The sequence below is a fragment of the Clupea harengus genome, chromosome 8 (genome assembly GCF_900700415.2).
Source record: "Clupea harengus chromosome 8, Ch_v2.0.2, whole genome shotgun sequence".
Lineage (NCBI taxonomy): Eukaryota > Metazoa > Chordata > Actinopteri > Clupeiformes > Clupeidae > Clupea > Clupea harengus.
The window spans coordinates 1283184-1307571 of NC_045159.1; the positions used below are offsets into that span (position 1 = coordinate 1283184).

The following is a 24388-nucleotide window of genomic DNA, read 5'->3' on the forward strand; positions in this document are numbered from 1 at the left end:
TGTAAAGTTATTCTTGTATACTTTAATCAAAATAAAAACACAACCAAAACTGTGTAGAAAAAAAAAAAGACAAGTCACATGAGCTTATTACACCTATAAAACATCATCATCATCATCATCATATTAACAGTGGCTCTTGTACCACTCAGTCTATTAACACAGAGTCCCTGAAAAAGAGACTGGAAACGTAAATTTCACATTAATGCTGATTGGATGTTCATACATTTGTGCTCCATTTGAATGGATTGACATTTGGTGGAGTCCCAAGCCTCCCACCCATGGAGGAAGAGAGGAGGTAATGTGAAAACTCGGGAGGAGCTGATGGAAATAGATCATTTGCAACGTACAAAATCAAGACAGGCGCTTGGAGAGTGTACATTTAAGAGACATATGAAAGACACGTGTGTAAAGAGATGACATTAGTAAAAACCCGTTATCTGCTCGAGGCGACACTTGCTACAATACCAGAACAGTTCAACCCTTCATCCTCTCTTCAGAGCAGGTTCTGTGCATCTGGTGTGAGGCCTTAATCAAGACCACAGAGGAACAAAAAAAAAACACAAGAAAATGTCTACCCAATCAACCCACTGCACACTACCAATCAGGCTACAGTTCAGATCAAAAATCACACCAGAGTCCAGAGATTGGCACCATAGATGATTGTTCTTGGAATCGCTGGAGGCAGAAAGTAAAGCTCCCAGCTAAACAGGCTATAGTTGATCACCGTCAGAAAGTCTTTGCTCTTCAGATGGCTTGTGGTTGAACAGATGAATCTCGACCAATGAGGAAGCACGAAGCTGGTCGATGGAATCCCACGCATCCACGCATCCACCGATCAGCTGCCTTAAGACATTTCTTACCATGTGCAAAATGTGTACTACTATTAGGAAGCAACCGCAAAGTCCATCATAAAACAGTGTAAAAAATATAAATATTTTTGTGGTGGTCTCAAAACAGTCTTCAGTATGGTGTGTGGAAAGAGAGAGAAAGAGAGAAGAGACAGAGAGATTGGGGCAGCGCTCCCCATTAGTTTACAGCTCCAAACCAAGCCAGAGGCAAACCAGCAGACTGCAGCCCTTAGCACATGCGCCTACCCATCTCCTATTAGGTACCTCGAAGATGTACAAGCCCCTGGTGACTACAGGGCAAGAGGGGGTCTTTCATCAAGGACTCGGAGAACAGACTGTCCAGTGGAGGGGAAAAGAAAGCAGCACCATCTCCACATGAGGGGCTCTCAAACTGTACGGTGAAAGTTAATGTACTGTATTGATTTGAGAGTGAATGGAACAGCACCATGTTGGGTCTCCACAGCTAGCCAGTGTCTGTGAGGGACAGGGAGAGGAGGAAGAGCTGAGGAGAGGGGATGTAATGCGAGTGAGATCATTTAAGGCCCTGGAGCAGAGTAAGGCTGAGGTGGTTGATTATTGGAAAGATTGTTACCAAGAGGCTTCCTTGGAAGTACGACACGCACACAGACAAACAGACGTGAAGAGAAAAAGATAGGAGGGGAGGAGAGAGAGAGGGATTTGAAAGAGAGATAAAGAGTAAAAGAACAGAGAGAGAGAGAGAGAAGTGGAGGGGAGAGGAAGAGGAGGGGAGAAAGAGATGGAGAGATAGAAAGCGCACCACTGTTCGTAAACATACACTCCTAAACAAATCAAAATAAAAAAAAATAAAAAATTACAATAAAAAAATAAACTATACAAAATCTTTTAAAACATAATAAAAATGATAAAAGTCAAAATCCCTGCAGTATTGGTTTGAGTGAGTCTGATGGGAGGGCCGGGGCACTGAGCTCCTGAGGTCAGTGCGTCCAGCCCATGAGGTGACTGACCCGGGCCCGCTCCGTCATGCGCCGCACGCGGCCTGACCGGGACATGCCCAGGTTGAGCGGGTCTGCCGCGGCCCCCTCCTCTTCAGATTCGTCGTTGTACAGGACAGTCCGTCGGCCCTGGTTACGCGTGTTGACCCGGGCCAGTTTCGCTGCTCGCTGGCTTGACCTCAGGCCTGCAGCCGTCCGTGGCGGTGCCTCTCCTCTCTGCTCCCCCTCCTCGCCCTCTTCCCCCTCCTCCTCGTCGTCGTCTTCCTTCTCCTCTTCCTCGTCTCTCTCCTCTTCCTCTTCTTCCTGCTCCTCCTCCTCCTCCAATTCCTCCTCTTCGGACTGTTCCTCAACCTCCACTTCCTCCTCCACTTCCACTTCCTCCTCCTCTTCCTCCTCCTCCTCCTCCTCCTCTTCTGGCGGCTCGACCTTTTCATCTCTCCGCAGTCTTTTCGCCTGGCCCTCTGCTTCGCCTCCCTTCAGTTTTCTCTTAGCGACGGTGGCTACCTTACCCTTGTCCCTATGGGAAAGGCATGGCGCTTTACTGTAGTCGTGGTCGCCGCCATCCAAGAACTGCCCCACCTCCACGTCGCTGTCTCCGCTCTCTGATGAGGAGGAAGAGGACGAAGATGACGAAGAGGAGGAAGACGATGATGACGAGGAAGATGACGACGAACTTACAGATGCAGGCATTTCTTTTGTGGCGGTGCGCGAAGTGCCTCGTCTGTGTGACTGACGGCTGCCGTTGACTGTTGGCCCATTACATAGTTCTGGAAAACACAAGACACACACACAAACATTAATGACCACCCATTGACGCATTGATAGGCTCAGCAGATACATCACAGAACCAAGTACTTCCAGTGCCACTCAATATACTTTTGTACTACTGTAATGATACAGAAATGGGTATGCCAGAACAACATGGCACTGTGCTGGTAAACTGTTTAAATGTCATAATATTTTTAATTTAAAAAAAAAATGCGTGTGTCATGTCTATGTATGCAGAAGTTTATATACCAGAGGTTTTGGAAGGTAAAGCTCGGCTGCGCATTAATCTGTTGGCTCCTAGTTGCCCTGAGGAGGAGGATGATGAGGAGGAAGATGAAGTTGAAGTTGAGGGTTGACTGTCTTCATCCACTGTAATTTCTTGGGATTCTGAAGCTGTGGAGACATTTGTGTCTTAGATAAAGACTCAGAGACATAACAAAAAGGACACTGGGTTGGGCTGGATGGTAACAGACAGCTCATACCTTGTGAAACTTTGCGTGTGCGGCTTCTGGATCTCTGCTGGGTTTTTGGTTTCTTCCCGGACTTGTTTTTCCCTTTGGGGCTAAGAAGGAATAAGTTCATATGAAGTTAATATGAATTGACATACATATATTAACCAACTGCATTTTGCGAACAAGGAATCTTTTAATAAATACAAAATATTCAGTCAGCATACCTGACTGGTGGAGAGTCCTGTAACCTTTTGCTGTTGTTCATTCTCTGGTGAGTCCTCCTTTGGCTTTGTACTGCAGATTTAAAATCTGAGATTATGGCGATGATCTGCCTCTCGAAGAATGCGGACAGACTCAGAGTCATACTGAAAATCTGTGAAATGTCAGAAAACAATGTGACTGATCACCTCTAACTCTTGGGATCACTAATGAAACCACTTGGAATATGATCTTACAAGGCAAACGTCAGGATTTCTCTTTCAAAGAAAGACTCACCCTTGACTTTTTGTTTGGAGTGTATGCCTTGGAATTACTGAAAATCAGACGGATGTCTTTGGCAAACTCTGAAGGATTTTCATAGTTTTCTCCAGATAGTGTCTCTAACACGGTTCCTAAATCCATTGGAGTGTCAATAATACCCCGATAATCCTGCAAGCATGGAAAAAATGACATTTAGACCACTGAGTATTCATGTCATTTATATAGCCATGCTACCAACACCTACAATCTATGTGTGAACTACAGAAATATTAGGAGGAATGGGAGTTACCGGATACTCAAAGAGGTCAACGGGCTGTCGGAACGGCTCGGAATCGGGGCTGTCAATCATCCTGCGCAGGAGATCTTTACAGGGTACCTTCCACGCATTGATGTCCAGCACTACCCCTCGCTTCTAAGGACCAGAAACACATGAACACCGACGCATATCCCATATCCCACATATACCCATATAGTCCATTGGGCTATTTTGGCTATTCATGTTCAGCCCTTGGGGCTTGATCCATAGCCTATGCATAAATTCAGACTTTAAAAAAATAAACCCTACATTAGCCTTCACGATCATACAAAAACCAATATTCTCACGAGTCACTCACTTGCTGACCAGTTGATGTCCCTGGGGTGTCGGAGTCAACATCATTCTATGACACAAACAAACACACACTCAAAATGGGCAACTGAGGGAAGCTGTTCAGCACCAAAAAGATGAAAGACAAAAATCACTTTATTTCTCAGGCTGCATAATGCTCCTCTAAACAGAAGCGCTTACCTCATCTTCAACACTGCTGAGCTCTGTCTTCAACCTGTGGTGAAGCTCTACTATGTCTACACAGCTCTGATCCCTGGAAGACAAACATGTACAACTCTACAGTGTTATTACCATGAGCCACTCAAAGACCCGTCTACACTGCCGATGATAACTAGAATGATAGTTTTTAAATGTCGCTCAAGCTCATAAAAGCAGCAACGTCCACACCTCGAGTATAATAATAATAATAATAATAATAATAATAATAACGACATGAAGGACGATACCGTGGGTCATCAGTTTCAGAGCAACTGTGTGAAAGGCATCGCATTAAAACATAAATTCTATTTCTGTGAGGCTTTTCTTATCGTTGGCAGTGTGGACGGCCCTTAAAAGAGGGTAAAGAGAATTGTGCATTTGTATTTGATGGGCCGAATGCAAACTAACATTAGGGGTGAGAGTGAGTGAGAGTGAGAGAGTGAGAGAGTGTGAGTGAGAGAGTGAGTGAGTGAGAGAGAAAGCTTCTGGTGGTTTGTACCCGATGAAGCGCAGCAGCACGTCAGTGACTGCCTTGGCGGCAGTGACGATGGGACTCTGTGGCTCGTTGAAGATGCGCGCGTTGTGCTCGATGTAACGCACTTCCCACATGAGAGCAGAAATTCTCCTACACAGACAGCAGAGGTTTACTCGAATGTGACCACAATACAAAAAGTTCTTAGACATGGAGGAGGACATTTCTTGCATGACGCTGAGACAAATATACAGGGTAGTGGGTCAAGAAGCTTTGGAAAAATAGTGCATAATGACTCTGCCTTGGCTGTGTGAGAAAGCCTTAGCCTGGTAGAACCAGACATTACATCCATACATTCACTTTGTCTGTTTATAAATCCCAGTGAAAACTGAGCTCTCGGCAGAAGGCTCTGGAGCCAGAGCGAGCGAGCGAGCGAGCGCTACCTGTAGAAGCGGTTCCGGAGGCGCTGTCGAATAGTGCTGAGGTCAGTAGGGTAGGACACCACGGAGCAGTAGAGTGGGTAATCCCTCAGATCCACAGGGCTTTTGAACTCCTTCGCCACATCTGTAGGCAGCCAAGCAAATGCGTGTTAAAAAGACAAGTCAGGCCTATTAACGTATCGCCGCCTCAATGGGTTGCAGGTTTTAAAGGCAAACTAGGGCGAGTGATGTTTGCTTTGAGTTCAGTCAAATGTGAGTAATGTGGATCCCTACGGGTTTTCCCCATCGTGCTGTTGTCTAGGCCTGTGATGCTGTGTGCCCCCCATACCCAAAGAGAGCAGCTGGTCGATGGCTTGGATCACCCGCTCACAGTCCTCATCGCGCGTTTGTGCCGCCCACTCTCCTTCCTGGGGCTTGTACAGGAGAGACTGAAACTCCGCCTCCGTCACTTGGACACAATCTCCAAAATCCTCGGGGATCTCCGCTAGACCGGCAAAGAGAACATCTGGTCACTTACGAGGCTTTTCGATATCAAAAGGCCCATATGGTGAAGCTCACTGTACTCTGCGTTACCTTCTTCAGGGATCGGCTCCAGATCCCACGGACTCATTTTCTCCGTCTCTCCATTGTCCCACCTATTGAACACATTCTGTATTATCATTCTGAAATTCAACTTAGGTACCACAGATATACTTTATACTGGACATTACACTGTAATGATTAACCGCTATCGTTTCTGGACTAAAAATAAATAAAATGTAAACAGAACACCACCACATTCAGCACAGATAACCCACCACACAAGCATACCTGATGTCATAGCACTGGAAAAGGCTATCCGGGTACTCTGGTTCGAGCGGCTGATGGCTTTCCACCGACCCAAACCACCACGCGTCGTCTATGATGCTCCGGAACCTGGACTCTGCTCATACACACAACAGGAAGGCCTCTGAATAACAACACATGCATTGGGATGAAGAGGCACAATAGCTTCAGAGTTTATGGCAAACTAACTTACCAGGCTGCCAGTTGCGTTCTTTTGCCTCGTTGTAAAACTGCTGTAGCACCAAAAAGTCAATGACATCAGGCATGTCATGATACCTGCAGGACACAAACGGAGAGCTCAGTGAACCTGCGGAGGTCTCGCTAGCATGCCAACTCATGCCTTTTGGTGATAAAGTTGGCTATGTGGCGCTGTGAAAGCTTTTGTTTTTTTTACCCAGACCACAGAACTGCATATTGCATGGCCTAGAACTGCAGGTGTGTTTATCGGTTCTGCACATGACTAGTTACCATGGAAATGACTTGGAACACGATCCCAGCACTAGTTACTAGAAAAGTGGAAAATTGTTGCATACTGTCTCTTTAAGTAAGACGATTAGTGAGGTGACCCTCACACCTGCTGTTCTCAATGTTTCTCAAGAAAGGCCCAGGATGTCACAAGCCTTTGTTGTACTTGTGTGTGTGTGTGTGTGTGTGTGTGTGTGTGTGTGTACGCAGAATCTCACTTTAGAATGAAGGACTCGTTAGTCATCTTCCCTGAGAGTGCGTCGAGGAAGGCCAGTTTCAGGCAGCAGAGAGTGGGCGGGCCCACCTCATATTTAATACCAATCACCTTCACCACCTCTTGATCCTGCAACAGGAACACCGCAATAAAGCAAGCAAGAGGGGACATCATTAATGCATGAAAAGAATGCGCAGTGTAGGTAATAATAGGTAGATAGGTAGAGGTCAGTTTGCCAGAGGTGGCCATTTTACCCTGAGATCCAGTTTGTTCCACGGCTGCTTCAGATGGTTGATGTTGTAGGCTTTGGCCCTACGTACTGCACGTACGTACGCCTCGTGACCTTGACGGAAGTAGATGAGCTACAAGGACAGGTGAGAGAGAGAGAGAGAGAGAGAAAAAAAAAAAGAAAAGAGATTCAGATGCCTGTGGTAGTCAAATCAAGAGCATGTATTTTTGACCTCTGCACAGGAACTCAGACGGCTGCCTCCTACACCTCAGGTGAATCTACGCTCTCGGGGTTTGAACTCTGTACCTCATCTCCCATCTGAGGCACGAAAGGCAGGCGGCGGGGCATGGTGTCTGTGATCCAGGATGGAGGGGTCCACTCCGCAGCTGAACTGCCAGACCCGGGCTGAACACACACACACACACACACACACACACACACACACACACACACACACACACACACACACACACACACACACACACACACACACACACACACACACACACACACACACACACACACACACACACACACACACACACACACACACGTCTCAACATTAGACACCAATAATCAGCACAGTGTGTTCAGTGTCAGGAAGGCACTGGATTGCTTTTGGGTGTTTTGGTAAACAGCCAACAGGCCTTTATAACAGCTATTTTTAATAATTTATTTCATGCCATACAATGTGGAAGTAGATACATTATGATACTGATATACACATCATTAAAAATATATACATATATATATATATATTACTACTTTATTGATACTGCCTTGATTTCATTAATCATGGAAGACAGGAAGACAGACCTTTTGTTTAGGTTGTTTTTGTTTCTTCTTCTTTTCCGCCTCTTTCTTTTTCTTCTTCTCCTCCTCCTCCTCTTCACCCTCGCCCTGAGCATCTGCTTCATTCTCGGAGCTGCTGCTTTCTGGGGCACGAACCAGCCGCCTGGTGGACCGCTTCGGAGGCTGGAGGTTGATCCCCGCATCAGCTGTCCAATCAGAGTACTCGCTTGACGAGTCACTGTAGATAGGGTGGAGGACAAAAAAACCCAAACAGTGAATTGAGCTTCAATTATTATTATTGATCCTCACACCAGATACAACTAATCAGCAAATCGATCACAAAAATCAGTTCACTCATTAAGGGCAATGAGGCAGCATGCTTGGCTGAGGAGGTCATGTCTTTGACTGTAAACCAACAGACCTGGAGCTGCTGTCACTCTTCCAACGAGCTTCTCCATCTGACGAAGCATCACTGGCATCCACCTGCTCCTCTTCCATCTGCTTCAACACACACACACATACACATTTAAACCAACACACGCTCATGCAAAACCAGATCATAACTGCTGTACTTTGCAGTCAGGTTGCAGTCAGCAATGTGTGATTTTGCAGTATTTTCACAGAATTATGATTGTGAGAAAACAAAAACAATTTCTTTAAAACTTTTGTTGCTTTACCTCTGCCTCGCTGTCCGAGTCGGACCCGTGCGGTGATCCGAGGACGGAGCTGCGGCGTAGTGCACGGCGCTCCCGTGCGGAGCGGGTTTGGTAGGAGTGCCGCTGCTCCTGCTTCTTCTTGCGCTGGGTCCTCCGTAGCGAGCGCAACGACATGTACTCTGGCTCCGCCTGGAACACACACACACACACACACACACACACGCAGGTCAGGTCACACGCACCTGGGCTGTTGGGGGTGGATGTCACACTCAGTGCAGTTGATTAGCAGCATAGCTAACAGTCTGACTCACTCGTGTGGCACTCTGTACAGGTTTCCTCCTATTCTCCATGTGGTATAAGGTGCGCTCGCACTCTCCTTTGGCGTGCCTGCTCTGCGCCATCCCCCTGAAACACAAGACACACACACAGACATCAGCCAACCACATACAGAGGGACACATCATTATCAAGTGACTGATGTACTCTATAATGTCTAGAGCATCACTGTAAAACTGTGATCAGAAGGACCAAGGTCATTTGTTTACGTGCCATTAAATTGCGTGGCTTGTACACATTTGATATAAGTCACATGAAACAAATGTCCAACACCTTCCCTCCTTGTCGTTTACAGTCCCTCCCATCTAAATACTCATGGAGGAGATAGGGGGAGAGTCCTTCATTATAAGAGTAATTTTTTCCCCTGGTAACTGATGAACTAAGACTCATGTGAGGACAATACTCTCTCCAACTCAGAGGGAGATGGGAAGAGCAGGGACTTGGGTGTTGGTCAGTCATTTCATCTTCGACATAACTTGACAGATCTGTGCTGTTTACTCATACTTGCTTGATGATCTTGGCACGCTTTTAACATTATGCCACTCTGGAGCCATAGGTGTGGTAGGTGTTAATACCAGGTGTTCCCCATATTCTTAGCTGCAATATTCTTTTAAATCTGGTTGTAAGGCTAAACACTAGGGGTGGGAATCTCTTGGCACCTCACGATTCGATTCGATTCCGATTCAGTGGTCAACGATTCGATTCTAAACCGATTATCGATTCTACACCGATTATCGATTCTAAACCGATTATCGATTATCAATTCTAAACCGATAAAACGATTATCGATGCATGTCGATTTTTAAAAAATCTGAGTTTGCTACTCAGAGTCTCAAATCACTTCCTACTTTGTGTTTGATAAATAAAGAAAATCAACAGATGAATTAGCTTCTCTATTTTTTTATTAGAGAAAAAGCTTTCCCTTGTCACAATTATGACTTTCAATGAACAATGCAATAATCGATGCAGCTTGCATTTCAACACAAAATGAATGTGTAAAAAAAAAAAAAAAAAAAAAAAAAAAATTTAATTTTAAAATTTTAATAATTTTTTTTTTTTATTAAAAAATCGATTATGAACTTTTCTGAATCGAGACAGAATCGTTCTAGAGAGAATCGAGAGAAATCGAAAAATCGATTTTTTTTCCCACCCCTACTAAACACATGTGGTTGCTTAAATTACTAGCAATGGTGTGCCTGAAACTATTTATTTTATTTTCAGTTTTGTTTTAACCAACTAATGTATAACTACCTATATATTACTAATCCCATGATGCCTTGAAATAACTCATTTAAATGGGTAGAGTCAGCTGAGCTCCTGCTTCAAAAGCCTACAGCCACACAGACGAGACCAGACTGGGCACCCCCTTTCGCTCTAAAGCCACCCTTACCTGAGCAGACTGGGCACCCCCTTTCACTCTAAAGCCACCCTTACCTGAGCACGCTGGTTGGGACCTCGCTGACCATCACCCTCCTGCTCCAGGCCAGCAGGTCTCTCTCGGTGGCCATCTGACTGCGGGGGGCGTTGAGGTGCATCTGCCGCACGCCCTCCACCTGCCCGCTCCGCCGGAGTCCCACATTGGGGGGCGATGGGAGACCCTCTCCACCCTCAGCACCTGCAAACCACATCATGTATTAGCTGAGAAGATGTCTGATGCAGCCAAACGGGAATTCTCTCACAACGAAAAGTCTGCAGCGACTTGAAATGGTCTTGTTGAATGGGGAGATGACAAGTCTGCTCTGTGCACGAGGATTAGGATCAGCCAAAATAATCATGATTACAAACAGCAATTGTCAAAGTTGTACACAAAATGCAAAAAAAAAAAAAAAAAAAAAAAAAGATGTATTCAATACGCCGCCCTCCCCCCCCCCCCCCCCCTCACCTTCCAGCATTTGGGCGGGGTTGGGCTGGCCGTCCTGCTGCTGCTGCAGCTGTCTGATCAGGTCATCCAGGGGACTCTCCTCCTGCTCCTCCTCTGACGTCTGCTGGCCAATCACCTGTTCAACCACCTCCCCATCACCTGGGCACACAGGACAGTGGACATGCAGAGCTTACTTAACAGGAGCAAAAACCTTTAGAAACATCCTGGTGAACTTACTTCTCATATCTAACCACTGTGTTCATAAACAACAATGCCTTATCTAGCCTGAGCAGTATTTAACAGATACAACTTTGTCAATTAAACTGTTTGTGTACATACTGACTATGTTTGTATGTCACTGTCACGCATAGATTGCAGTGAGCCATTCAACCAATTTTTGCATACTGGGCAATCCAGTCCGGAGTGGCAGTTAGAGCCTGTGCCATGGCTGGAACCGGACTGTATGAACATTAGCAACGCATCACTCCATTCTTCTACGCTGCCTGCAAATGGTGAGAATTTCTATACATTTGGGAAATACCAAAACCTGTAAACACCAACCAATTTGTCACCGAAATGGTTCTTTCAAAGCAGAATCATCCTACACACTTCAGGAGGTGAGATCCTAGGTTTTTTTCAACCCGTTATCTACACAACAAACATCAAGGTAACATCAGCTTTTCCTCCATAATAGATTTAACCCTGGTTGTGCTAATGTTGAGTCACTTTATTATTTAGATACAAGACCCAAGGCTCCAAGAACTTTAACTTGGAGTTACATGAGGTGATGTAAATGCATTAGTTGGACGTATACTGCAACAGTAAGCCATTCGTTGTATTGTTAACTAGTTGACTGCGCTTATAGTACACGAAACACACAAGTTCATAGAGGCAGCAGAAAAGCTGGTAAACCACACAAGTGCTGGTGGTGCTCTTTAAAGCAAGCCATTCCACCACGTAGCGCAGACAAATCCACCACAGAAGTCTGCAGACATCCGGTAGCAGGTGCTGAGAGACTGGCTTACCGTTAGCCATGTAGCCCAGCTGGGGGACGAGCTGCTCCTCTTTGCAGTTTTCTCTTCCCGGGACCAGCCTCTGGAAGAGGGTGGGGTGGGGGTTCCCGTCGACATCCACCAGGAAGGGGGGGGGCATGAGGTGAGGGGCCTGCTGGGTCTGCTCATCTAACACGTAGTTATTCGTGTCCCGGATCAGCGGACGGAAATCCGTGTGGAAAAACATCTGGTCGGGAATCTGGTGGAGACAGAGAGATGACGTCCATCATGGTGCTTTCAGCTCAAGGTACACAATACAAGATGTTTAAACATAAAAAGAGAATTACACACTCATATCAATCAGCATGCAATAGTCTCTCACCTTCTCATACGGCCTACTGCATCCGAAACCAAATATGAGCACGTGACCGTGAGAATCTGTGCAGGCAAAGTGTTGACCATCAGCTGAGAACTTGCAGTCAAAGACAGCACCATGGCCTTGTCCCTCAATCTGAAAGAACAGAAGTGAGAGGGGGAGAGAAATGTTACACCTTGTGTTCGCCCTGCAGATTGTATTGTCCCACTCCTGTGAGGTGCGTGTAAAAACTCAAGCACTGTACCATGTTAAAGAAGTTTCGGATCTTGGTTCCTCTGCTGAGGTCCCAGACAAAGATGTTCCCATCGTGCCCAGCAGAGAGCATGATCCGCCAGTCGAACGGGTGGGCTTCCAACACAAACACCTCGTCATCATGACCCTGCGAAGAAGTGAGCCAGTCAGACCCAACAACCCAACAAATAACCAAAGATTGGAAAACCTTCTAGCGTAGACCCTTTCATTTAACAGTAGTTTAAATAACCACCCCGCCTCACCCATACACACTTACCGACAACACGTGTAGCAGTTGGCCACTGTTGGAATTCCACACTTTCAGCAGGCAGTTAGAAACAGCAGTGACAACCATTCGGTCACTGCGGTCCCAGGCAACCATTGTAACAACCAGTTTGGTCGTCTTGTCCTCTCCTGACACCACTGTACTCCTGTTTAAGACACGCAAACAATGACAAAGACCTCTGGATTTAGGCAAGGCTTCCATTTATGAACCGTTTCTTTTTTCCTCCTCATACATAGATCAGGATACATTAACCTGTTGTTTTTGGGATCTGCCTTTGCTTATATATCCTAATCCAAATGCACATAGGTGATTTTATGCTTCACTTGACTGTTTTATATTTAACCTGATCAAGCTTAACCCAGATAGTTTCATTTAATCTCACTCAGGCTTACTCATGCAACCGGTCTACCTAGCCATGCAAAATGTAAACCCATCATCTTCACAAAAGCCAAAATACTCCAACCAATCACTCAAGTCTGCTCCAAGGTTAATTGAATGCATGTGTGTGAACAACAATATAAATATGTGCACAAATCAACAAAAAGGACTTTTCGATGTGACGGGACAGTCTCTCACCCTGGCAGACGGGCACTCATGTCCAAGCAGATGCTCTTCCACTCCTGCTGCTGGTACTGCCAGATCCGAGCTGTGCCATCACGGCTACCACTCACAAACCTAAGGCTGGCAACGCAGAGAAATCAGAGGGAAATCACTCAGTACCACTCACTGCTGTGACTATGGCTAGCCTACAGGGTGCTCAGTCTGACAGAAATTCTAAACATACCCATCGCTGTTGTTGCAGAACTGCACGGCGAGGACTTTATCCTGAAAAGACAAAACAGATGGAGTTGAATGATGAGAGAGATGGAACTTCTTCCCTCATTGTCATAGAAACCATATAACTCAAATTCTCCTCCGTCTCTAAATTCATCCTAACTGGCTGTGCAGTCTCACCGTGTGAGCATCTAGCTCAGAGAGCTTCATGGGTGTTTCAGAGCCTAAGTAGTACACTCTGATCACATGATCTGTGCTCCCCGTGGCCAGGAACATCCCACCTGTCAATCAAAATGAGGATAAGAGAGATAAGAACAAGTCAATGCATCAGCTCATTGAACACTAAAAACATGTATGGACACTGAAATGAAATACTCAAGCTGTTGTAGCAATGAAACTAGGGGGGCTGACCTGTTGCAACATGGCTTGACTGATCGCTAACCATCTAACTATGATCCTGCCCATATGCATCTCAAAGTTCCCAGCTAGCTGGCCATGTCACAGGTCATCCATGTAAGACTGTACATTGTACACTGTATTATTGAAGGATCACATAACCATTGTGTTGGTCTAATTCCACTGTTATATAGTTTTATGTTAAAGCAGCAATACGGAGTTCTGTTCCAAAACTAGTAATGCAAAAACCTTGCAAACACACTAACTGATGTATTTTGGCAGTATAGCTGGCAATGTCATGCGTGTGAATGCTTCTCTTTCATTTTTGCAGGGGGTTCCAGCCCGTTACACAGAACTACATAGGGCATATCTTGGATGGCTAGTGGGAAAGACACAGGTGTTTATCTGTCCTTCACATCACCATATGCTTCAAAAATGAATTTGAGGATGGTACCAAAACTAGTTGCCTATAACACCATAAAATGTGTCAAATTGTTGCATAGTGTTACTTTAACAGTTGCAATCTCATATAGCCAATTCTATATGAAAAGCATGCAAGCTCTGTAGCACCTCGAATGGGAAACTAGAAATTAGGCCTAGCTGCTTTCAGCCTTCAGCTTTGCTCTTTTTTTAGTAAGGTAGTAGTTTCACAATCCTTCCCCCCACTGAGCGGTGAGTAAGACAATAAGCAAGCGCGCGCGTGTTAGTGCGTGTCTAAGGAGGAGTAGGACAGACCAGCCACACTTACCGCAACTGAAGGAACAGCAAGAGATCTGGACACCTGGGCGTGAACGCTCAATGAACTTCACTGGACGGTCACTACACAACACACACACCAGCAGTGAGAGAACATTATCATCCACTCTCAAGCTTCCCCCACACACACACACACACACACTACACACAGATACCAAGAGCTGATGCAGCACAATTCAAATTCCATGCAGAATCGCACTCACTTGAACTTCATGGTGAGGGCGTTCCACTGCCAGAAACACACCATGCCATCCGCACCGGTGGAGGCCAGCACTCGAGCAGAGCCTGTGACTGCCGGGGAGAACTGGATGTGGTAGAGAGAGAAGCAGAGATGTGACGAGTATGTAACAAAAGGACGTCATGCTCTGTGCAGTGCTTGGGGATGACGTTTGGTTAAAAAAACAAACAGTTTCCATTACTGCTTTATTTTCCATTTTCTTCGCCCCATAAATTGAAGACAACGCACACCCTTTTCAAATGTAAACATAAAGCATTCATTGGCAGTGGAGACCTGTATGGATGTGATGGAGGCGGCGTGGCCCTGGAGGACGGTGATGGGAGCGCAGGTCCTCAGACACCACACGCGGATGATTTTGTCACAGCTGGCTGAGGCAATGAGAGTGTTCTCGTGGTTGACCGTCATGTCCGAAATTTCCGCCGCGTGGCCACGGAGAGTTGCTAGGAGACGGCCGTCGTCTGTCGCCCAGATCTTCACCAGACAGTCGTCAGAACCCTGAACAGAGCAAGAAGCAGCCTGTATCAGTCCTCTCTGTCCTCCACCATACGCACTTCCTTTCATCCTCATTCAAGGAGCACACCAGGCTCAAGGAGAAATAAAACTAGCACTAAACTTTCATGACAACAACACTAACTACTGCAATCCTCCCTCAAAAACTTGAGTAGCCACTTGCAAACCTGCCAACCTTAAAGAAAGTTTTTGAGTACCAGGGGAGTTTCAGTTTGGCTCAGTTAGGCTTTGTATACGGTCAATTCCCCAATCACCGCCATATCATCCAGTTATTCAACATAATAAATCAGCGGCGAAGAAAACAATACAATCATATTTTCTTGACAAGAATTCCATAAATGAAAAGAGATCTTTACATTTTGCATCATTTAGCACTTCTAAAGAATATATATATATATATATATATATATATTAGTGCTGTCAGTTTAACGCGTTATTAACGGCGTTAACGCAAACCCATTTTAACCCCGTCAATTTTTTTATCGCGAGATTAACGCGAATTTTTTTAAATTAATTTTGTATTTAGATAAACATTCTTTTTGGCCTCGCAAACTGTGTAGTAGGCGAACGTTACGGTTTGAGTGAATGGTGAGCGCGATACCGCGAAATGGATGATAAAAAGCTTCTGAATGGAAAGTTTACTTTTAAAAGTTGTGTTGTGCAAAAGAAGCGAGCTTCACTGTTGTCTGAAAATGTCATCAGGCAGCTGGCTGAAAGCAAAGAAGTAGTAGGCTTACCTTTTATTGGTAACCTAACTGTTACGGTTCAATGTTTCTGAAATAAGAGGCCTGACTGCTATGTTCCCAGCAAACTTGAAAAAAAGAAAATATTAAGCCATGGTTTAACTGCACTCTAGGCTGAGTCCTTGTTTACCTGAAATGTGCACTTTATAATTTTATTTTGTACCGCCCTGTTTGGCAATATTGGTTTTCAATAAAATAAAACATTTGCATAAAGCAAGCCAATCAACTTTTCCATGTTGATAAGGGCATTCAAATAAAAATTAAATGATGGAAAAAATAAATAAACGAAGGGACATTTAGAATAGATAAAAATTTGCGATTAATCGCGATTAATTTTGAGTTAACTATGACATAAATGCGATTAATCGTGATTAAATATTTTAAATATCGTGATAATATATATATATATATTAAAGCTCCTATTAAAGTATCCATCTATCTACTTCCAGTGGCACTTGCTCTTGACTGCTTTGCCTCATAGCTTGGCGACTTGGCATTTTTGAGCAGAGCATCACTGAAGCCTTCCATGTGACAGACAGTCCCTTTTGCAGCCATGCTCACCTGCTCAGGGTTGCTCTGTATTGGGTCTTGTTTTTGGTAACGAGACTGAAAAGCGTCATCTGACGTCATGATTATTTTATACCTGCAAGGCTGGTCGGTTGACTGGCTGCAATAGTAGGAATTATTTGCTACGTTAGCAGTCTGTAGTCAAACACCTTTGCAATGGTCACTTTGCCCCAACAGAGCGTTTCAAAGTTAGAACAGTCTCCGTGGCGTTTGAGTTAACGTTAACTGCAGCTAAATTAGCCTACTCCATCAGTTATTCACACAGTAGCCGTCTCGTAACCAGGCTAATCACATCGTATGCTAGCTACTACGGCTAGCGTTTTATACAAATGTATCTGAAGGATATACCCCTTGAAATGAATCATCTCGTTAAGTTACCGAACACATGTTTTAACGTTGTATATGCTAACATTACGGTCACATTTATGTGCTTGATTATTACTCCCCCACTTCCCATTGTACCTCAGCAATGCATTACGCCTCGGTGGATAATAAAGTAGCAGTGTAGTAGTATCAGTGGATGTTGAGTAAGGGAGAGTACTATTTCGGGTCGGGGAGGGTCACAGAACCACAGGCACAAGGTCGTAGCATCTTGTCCAATCTGAGGGATGTAGTTTAAATAAATGTACGGTATAGGTTTGTATCGATTGATTTTTTTTTGCGTAGTTTCAGCTGGCATTTCGTACCTGCGTATTTTGACTAAGAATTGCGTGGTTGGTACACAAAATGCGTGCAGGTTGGCAGGTCTGCACTTGTGGAACACAATCACTGTGTGTATAATACCTGAGACGTTAAACAAGGCATTACTAAAATCATTAGCAGACTTATATTTACCTTGACAGGTTTCACAATATCTTTCCAGCATCACAATAAGCTTTTTTTAAATATCTTACGCTTGAGTTTGTGGTTTACAACTGTTACTTTGAATATTTACCCGAAACAACAGTATAGTGAACTGAATTTTTTGTTCCTTTATACGATTATCAGACTTAATGAATAAAACTTGACTAGATTTGACACACACACACACACACACTGACATAAACAAACTCCTTACAGTGAAGATGCGTCGTCCAGTGCGATCAAACGTCACACAATAAACTGAGGAGAGATGACCCAGAATTCGCCGGTGCATCTTCATGTGCTGATAGGTCGAGACAGGGAAGGCGTGCCCAAAACGAGCAACGCCTGCAGTCTGGCGAGCACCCATGATAGATGCTAGATAAAGAGAGTGCAATTAGTGCTATGGAACCCCAGGAGGGACTTTTTTTTTTTTAACTGGGTAACTGAAATAAATCTGATACATAATGTCTGCTCTAGTTCTCTTACAACAAAGCAGTCAAGGTATTGTGTATACATGCAAGAGAAATTGGATCATAATCCCTGAGCAGATGTGAGGGTCGGAGGTCTTTCTCATTGCTATGGATACAGGTGCTCCATGGGAAAAGCTTACCGATGTTGGGCGGCCTCTCCACACTGACTGGAGGTTCTGGTGGCCGTCCCCTGTGTAGAGCCGCCACCGTGGAACTGCTCCATACCGTGTTACAATCTGTTTCAGAGAGAGAGAGAGAGAGAGAGATGTAGACAGAGGGGATGGAGGGAGGGAGGGAGAGAGAGAGGGAGAAAATGATAAATGCATTATGAATGCATGCATATGCCTGGCTGACATCTAATGACATCTAAAACTGGTGATCAACTGTGACACATTACAAGTCACATGTCGAACACTCAGAGGCATTTTGATGCCGAAACAGAAAATGATATGTTGTGTATTCACACCTCTCCTGCCACCTTCTTGGATGGGTTTCGTGGGGGGATAAAAGGTCTGTGTTTTTCTAGTCAACCTCTAAGCCTTAAACACTTACTAAACATATCTTGTACATGCACAGCCAAACAGCGATGAGTGCTACGAACAAATGATGATCATCACCCATTTAGCAGTCGCACAATGTAGTGATGTTACGTTCCCAAACTATCCGATTTATAAAAAATTAAAAAAAGGCTTTTTGGTACGAACGAAGGGGACAGTGTCACACTATAGGGCTGTTCTTTTTATCGTTATGGCCAAATGTCACTACCTGCCCTAAATCCACTCCACTCCCCTTTACGTGAACAGTGAGAACCAGCCAGTCACAAGAGGAAGATGCCGTGCTAGGTTCCTTAAAGGCAGAATGAGTAGCATTTGTTGGTTGCTGTTTGTAAACACACATTCAAAGTTGGCCCCACCTCCTCAGCTCAACGAGAGAGAGAGAGAGAGAGAGAGAGAGAGAGAGAGAGAGAGAGAGAGAGAGAGAGAGAGAGGGAGGTGGTCGAGCAAGGTAGAGCGGGTGGCGAATGAAGAGGGAGTGGCGTTAGCAAGAACGAAGCAGTGAATGAGAGAAATAAAATGTTGTTTTCTGATTGTTTCACAGTGGTTTCCACATTATTTCCGTATAATCCTGCGGAAAGGACGTAGTGTGAACGCAGCCGAAGCGCACACTTCATCCTCCTGTCTGCTAAACCTACTCCACACATACTACGAGATGGAATTAGGAATTAGATTGGTGGGATGTCTAAGCTTGAATTTGATCCAAATCTTACCCTGTCATTATCCTAGTGATCATTTCGCAGATAAACTCCCGCCCCTAAAAACAAAGAAAAAAGGCCAGTGAGCCGTTCTTTTGAGCCATCAGCTCTGTTATTCCAATCTCTAGCACAATGATCAAGTGTTCCAAATGAATCACCTGCTGCATGTACTCATTCGATAGGATGAGCCAGACCTGTGGGTTATGACCTCTCAACATGCATTTGGTGCGAGTACAGTTTGAACCAACATGTCGGAAAAGAAACCTAAAATTTTCACTTTAGAAATTGAATAATTTTGAAAATGTATACATTTATGGCGTTATACATTATATAAGGTTCAGGAGCTAGTGAAATGATTCTTTTGAAATCCTATATGGCATTATGAAATGTATATGACTAAACTCTTCAAGCCGATAGCCCCTATTTGTGGTGACAACGTTACTCTCGCTCCTCTTGAGCAGACTCGAGTGCTAACAATGAATCCATTTTGCCTCTTGGATAATCACTAGGGGTGTAAAAAAAACACGATACGTATCGATATCCGTTTTTTAGCGTGTAAGATACGACTACATCGATGCGAGAAGTCCCGTATCGGTATTAAAATGGCATAAACCGGTCTTTGCCGGTTCACAAGCGTTTGTCTCTCCGTTTTTTGCTACGCAAAACACAAAACACTGGCTGACCTGTTGCATTTGATCTCAGAACAATGACAGCCTGTCATTGGTTTATGCTATGTGGGCTTTGGCCAATCAGGCTGTATTCTCACAAATAACGCCAAGACCTGGAGAGAATGACAGATTACAACTCCCATTCATTTCAACAGCCAATGCTATGCTAGCTACGCTATTCATTTCTATGGCCTATGCTAGCTACTTCAGCCAAGGAAGATACATCGTTGTTGATTGTGTGATTCTACAGACATCCTCGGATTTAAATAATTATAATAATAATAAATAGGAGAATATTTGTATCATTAACAATTATGTTTAACATTTATAGTCATGATTCCGAGATCGTGATGTCCTAACATAAATAAAAGCACTATATGAACACTGGAAATGGCAGTAAATAAATAACCTCTAAACTCAATCGCGTGGATATAGCCATAGTGGAATAGAATGGACATATCTACATTCTGTAACAGTACCTCCACCGGTGCTTGCTTTGAAATGATTTTGATCAGTCTCTGAACTTGCTTTCGCGTTGCCTGTGGAGTGTGCACACGTTGCAATAGCATGCCCTTATAAGGGGCGTTTCTGTATGCAAGTTCAGGTGCATGAGAGAGCGCGTTCAATTAAGAACACAGTCCATTGTTTCCTCACAACTCAGTGTTTTCAATTATTGAACTGCATCGAATCGCACTGAATCGGTTTTTATCAACGTGCATCTTTTCTTGTATCGGCCTCTGGTGTCGATCTATGGACAACAAGCCAAATAAATCCATGTTTGAAATGATGATTTTCTTCAATGACTATCTATACAGTGTGGTGTGCCTGCACATCTCCCTCCTATCTCTGAAGTTGTAAGATAGACTTCAGGGTTAGAGACTGTACAAAACAGTGAAAGTTCAAAATGTAAGGGCCAGTATACACCACTTCTCTTTATGACATGTCATGAATTTCATGCCTATTAATCAGTTAGTGCTTACACAGGGGCAGTTCAGCTGACCTGTGTCATGACATCAGATGGCCTCAAAAAAGGTACAGGTGCAAGACAAGGCCATTTGTGCTAGGGTAGCTCCCCCAACCCTGACTCCTCAGAATCCCACCCTCTCACCACAAGCCTGAATAGAGAAAGCCTCAACACGGCTGCCTCTTCCTGACTGCCTTAAAGCAGCATAACGAAAGAATTGCTAATCGCTAACGAGATGCTAGCGGCTAAAACTAGCGAAACCTCTTGAAATGTGCTTACTTAGACACTATGACAAACTAGTTAGTCAACAACTGTCCTAACACAGTCAAACATCAACCAAGTGCAACACAAGACAAAGCAAGACCACAAATAAGCTACTTACTAGTTCGGCAGACAGTAGAAACCGGGCGGCTTGAGGCAAACCTACATAACGCAGTAATATGCCTACGGACCCTGGTATGGCAATGGCACGGAAGCGATTCTCCGTATTAAAAGTCATTGTAGCGCCCCAATTTTTTTTAAGCTGTTATTTTAAGGTAAAACCCTAAAGTACAATTACTGCATAATGCCACTTTAAGACTTGGTGGCAAAAACACTCTGCACCAGGGAATTTTTCTACATAGAGAACGGTGCTGCTGACAGCTTATGTAGAATGAAACCCTGTCCAACAGGTGTGAAACTCTAACAATGAAACCTACCTGGTGGAGATCACCCTTAAGCCTAATTTATGGTCTGCCTTATACGCAGACACGAAAGAGCCCCTTGCGTCGGTGCGAACCCCCTCTCCGCAGCTTGCCTGCACCTCCCAAATTTCTTAACTATCCGACGAGGCGACGCAACTGCACGCAGACAGCAGGGCTGTGATTGTGCCAACCTATCGCTGTTTACCTTGTGGGTAGTAGCATGCTAACATTAGACAGCTGGCTCAGACACCTCGCAAATCCCCTCAGACGTATTTTTCAGTTACAATAACAGGATTCTTACATTGCACAGTGTCCATTTCTCAGTAACTAAGCAAAAAAAGGTCAAACAAACAACTTTTATGTACAAATACGACCATGTATGGAGTTTGGTCTGCCATCTTTTTTTTTTTAATTGCTTTCCGACACCCACCAACCGACGGAGAACTATAAATGTCCACGAGTCCGTCGAAGCAACTGCGTGACCACGCAGTAACGCAGTCGTAGAAGCATAACGGCACCTTTACTGTATCCTAACTGTAGGCATATTAAGTCCACCATGCTACTAAACCACCTTATTTATAGCACATGTTGAATGGCTGTGAACACAAGAGTAGTGGTGCCATTTGAAATGTTCAGTAACGATAATGCGTATAGAAAATCAACACTAGCAGCGTTGTACCAAGCGTAATGTACCAAGCACAACTTGGATCTCTGTTCATGTTGCTGGCGCACCGTCTCACATAAATTAGACTACATAGATTAGAGGTACCACATATTCACAGGGGATAAAGAGTGTGAAACATTTTCTTTTGATTGGAACAGAAGGGGTGGGCAGAGACTCTCAGACACTGTCTAAACGCAGTTTAATTTAGTTTTACCTCTCCGGGATTCCGGTGGAAACAGGTGGCTGACATAGTTTTTGACACCTACATAGTTGGTTACTAGCTGGGATAAACACCTGAAGAGCACACCCTAAATCCCCTCAACAGCTAAAATGTTTGAAAGATTTTCAACTTCTGATAGCAACTAAATTGCTGGCAGGCCTGACGCCTTACCTTTTGTGGTGCGGAGAAGAGATTGTTTTCCAGTGCCCAGTAAGGTGCAGACTCCAGGAACACTTGGTGGAACATGCTGGTCAATCAGTGGTCCCACCTGTTTACACACGCGCAGCAGATAATCTGCAGGGATATGCTGGTTCAGTGCCACCTGTAAATACACAAAAAACACAATTATTGATGGATATAGTTTCTGAAACTACAGGAATACTTCTAACTCAGTTTAGTAACTATTTTTTGTTATGGTACAATTTTAAAAGAACAAGTACAAAACTTGCATCAGGTCTCACAATTTATCTTCACGTTGCATTCGATCGCCCTCTGCCACCCCCTTCTGTCTCACTCACACACACGCGCACGCACGCACGCACACAAACAAACATACGCACGCCCGCGCGCACGCGCGCACACACACACACAGGACCAAGGACCAATCAGAGTCAAATTTCGCCTTATCCTAGTCTCACTCAAATAGTAACTGGTGTTTGATTGGTTGGGTCCTTTGAGTGACGCCTACGATCACCAGTCCCTCCTTGTTCTGTTTGCCCTCATTTAACCCCGCCTCTTGAGCCCGCACACAATAAGGGAACATTTCAAACCAAATATTTTTAATTATAAAGACATTGCTTAAGTTTTAACCTTTCACAAAATCTGTCGTGTTTATGACTCATGGCGTTATGGCCGAGCAATAGACATCAGCCTCAAAACAACATACCGTACCGCAAAAATCAAAACGGTATGATTCATAACAAAAGTTACAGTAAGAATTTGTCAGTCAATGATGCGATAAAGTTATTACACTCACCCAGTCATCGAAGTTTCGCTTATATTGTTTCCCATCCCAACTCCACCGTTTCGGGACCAACTGGAGAGAAAAGCGCCGCGTGGTAAACGCAAGAGTCGGGTTCTCATACCATGTATATTCCCTCTTAACACAATTTAATAGCTGTCGCTTAGATATTACACACCAATAAAGCCGAAAAGCAGCAGATATCGCGCACATGAAACGCGAGAATAAAGCTAGCTAATGTACTAGCAAGGAAGCGCAGCTTACCTCATACTCTTCCAGTTCCTCCACCAGGATCTGAAATGCACACACACAGCGGGTTAGCTAGCTATAATAAACAGTTAAACCACACTTCGTTTACGCTAAAGTCTGCGTTGTCACACCGTGTTTAAAATACTCAACCTACCCTTGCAGATTTTTTGCACGGTCCCGAATGGAGAAATCTGGCGATCAGGTAATACAATTCTGAAAACAGAAGGACGCATTATCAAGCCATTCAGTTTTAGCATTAGCCTAGCCTAGCTTAGCTCCTGTAGCTAACTGCTGAAAGTATTATGTCAACGTTCAAGTGAAATACACAAACACAACACCCACCGGCTTCAAGTTGCGAACATTGTTCGGCTGCCATGGTTATGTCATTAGACTGGAGTGAGGTTTACTGGTAGTTGGTTGTAATCTCCTGAATTGTTGAATTCAATTGAATCTCTTTAATTGTTCCCAGCGTTCGGCCCTTTCCTCAGAGCCTCGCGCAAGCTGCGCTGACTGCCTTTATTTGTTAGCGCCCTCCCTCGACCGTCGAGGATTCACGGTCTGCAGTAGGCCTACCACGCTAAACCGCTAGAGAATAAGTTAAAGCTGCAAAGCGTGAGGTCAACCAGGTGAACACCCCTCTACTGCGGGATAGGGAACAACCTTGTGCCATAAACTAAGACTCGAACATATTAGAAGTCTGAATCTGTTGGAGAATGTCATAGTTGTGCGTGTTTGGGAACAGGGGAAATAATGTGAGATTGCTTACAGTAGTTAATTTAACTCTTTTTTTTTTTTGATTTATGGTAATAGGCTACTTTTCACTCATCTGGACCATTTTAAACCCAGGCTTTTTTTCTACTTTGCTGCCTCAGTATCCCAAGTTGTGCTAAACATATTTATATACCCATTCAATTGTGTTCAGATCATTT

The 24388-nt window shown here is 44.4% G+C and overlaps 1 protein-coding gene across 3 annotated transcripts; it reads right to left on the bottom strand.

Annotated features, from left to right (window-relative positions):
* Window positions 1-2: 2 nt before the first annotated feature.
* brwd3 (bromodomain and WD repeat domain containing 3) lies at window positions 3-24376 on the bottom strand. Of its 3 annotated transcripts, none has more exons than XM_031571418.2 (40): window positions 23802-24376; window positions 23614-23672; window positions 23475-23504; window positions 23226-23285; window positions 22421-22571; window positions 17939-18034; window positions 17543-17703; window positions 14939-15160; window positions 14631-14731; window positions 14420-14490; window positions 13456-13556; window positions 13286-13326; window positions 13078-13182; window positions 12493-12646; window positions 12229-12363; window positions 11991-12119; window positions 11642-11867; window positions 10638-10775; window positions 10190-10370; window positions 8732-8825; window positions 8442-8609; window positions 8186-8262; window positions 7789-8002; window positions 7279-7377; window positions 6998-7105; window positions 6748-6872; window positions 6258-6340; window positions 6050-6161; window positions 5813-5874; window positions 5568-5723; window positions 5243-5363; window positions 4827-4952; window positions 4310-4382; window positions 4137-4181; window positions 3812-3934; window positions 3538-3690; window positions 3267-3415; window positions 3073-3152; window positions 2840-2983; window positions 3-2589 (listed from the first exon to the last, which is right to left on the bottom strand). In XM_031571418.2, exons 1-40 carry the CDS (start codon window positions 23833-23835, stop codon window positions 1805-1807), a joined length of 5292 nt encoding a protein of 1763 aa, XP_031427278.1. In that variant the 5' UTR covers window positions 23836-24376; the 3' UTR covers window positions 3-1804. The 3 variants fall into 3 exon arrangements, with proteins under 3 accessions (XP_031427278.1, XP_031427279.1, XP_031427277.1); XM_031571419.2 differs by having other exon boundaries at window positions 3812-3931; window positions 8186-8265; XM_031571417.2 differs by having other exon boundaries at window positions 8186-8265.
* Between the last annotated feature and the right edge of the window lie 12 nt (window positions 24377-24388).

Coding starts and splice junctions, on each gene's coding strand:
- brwd3 (XM_031571417.2), bottom strand. CDS start 23,835: ATGGCAGCCGAACAATGTTCGCAACTTGAAGCCG. Junction 23,286..23,474: donor AGGAACTGGAAGAGTATGAG/GTAAGCTGCGCT, acceptor TTTTCTCTCCAG/TTGGTCCCGAAACGGTGGAG. Junction 6,162..6,257: donor AGAACGCAACTGGCAGCCTG/GTAAGTTAGTTT, acceptor GTGTATGAGCAG/AGTCCAGGTTCCGGAGCATC.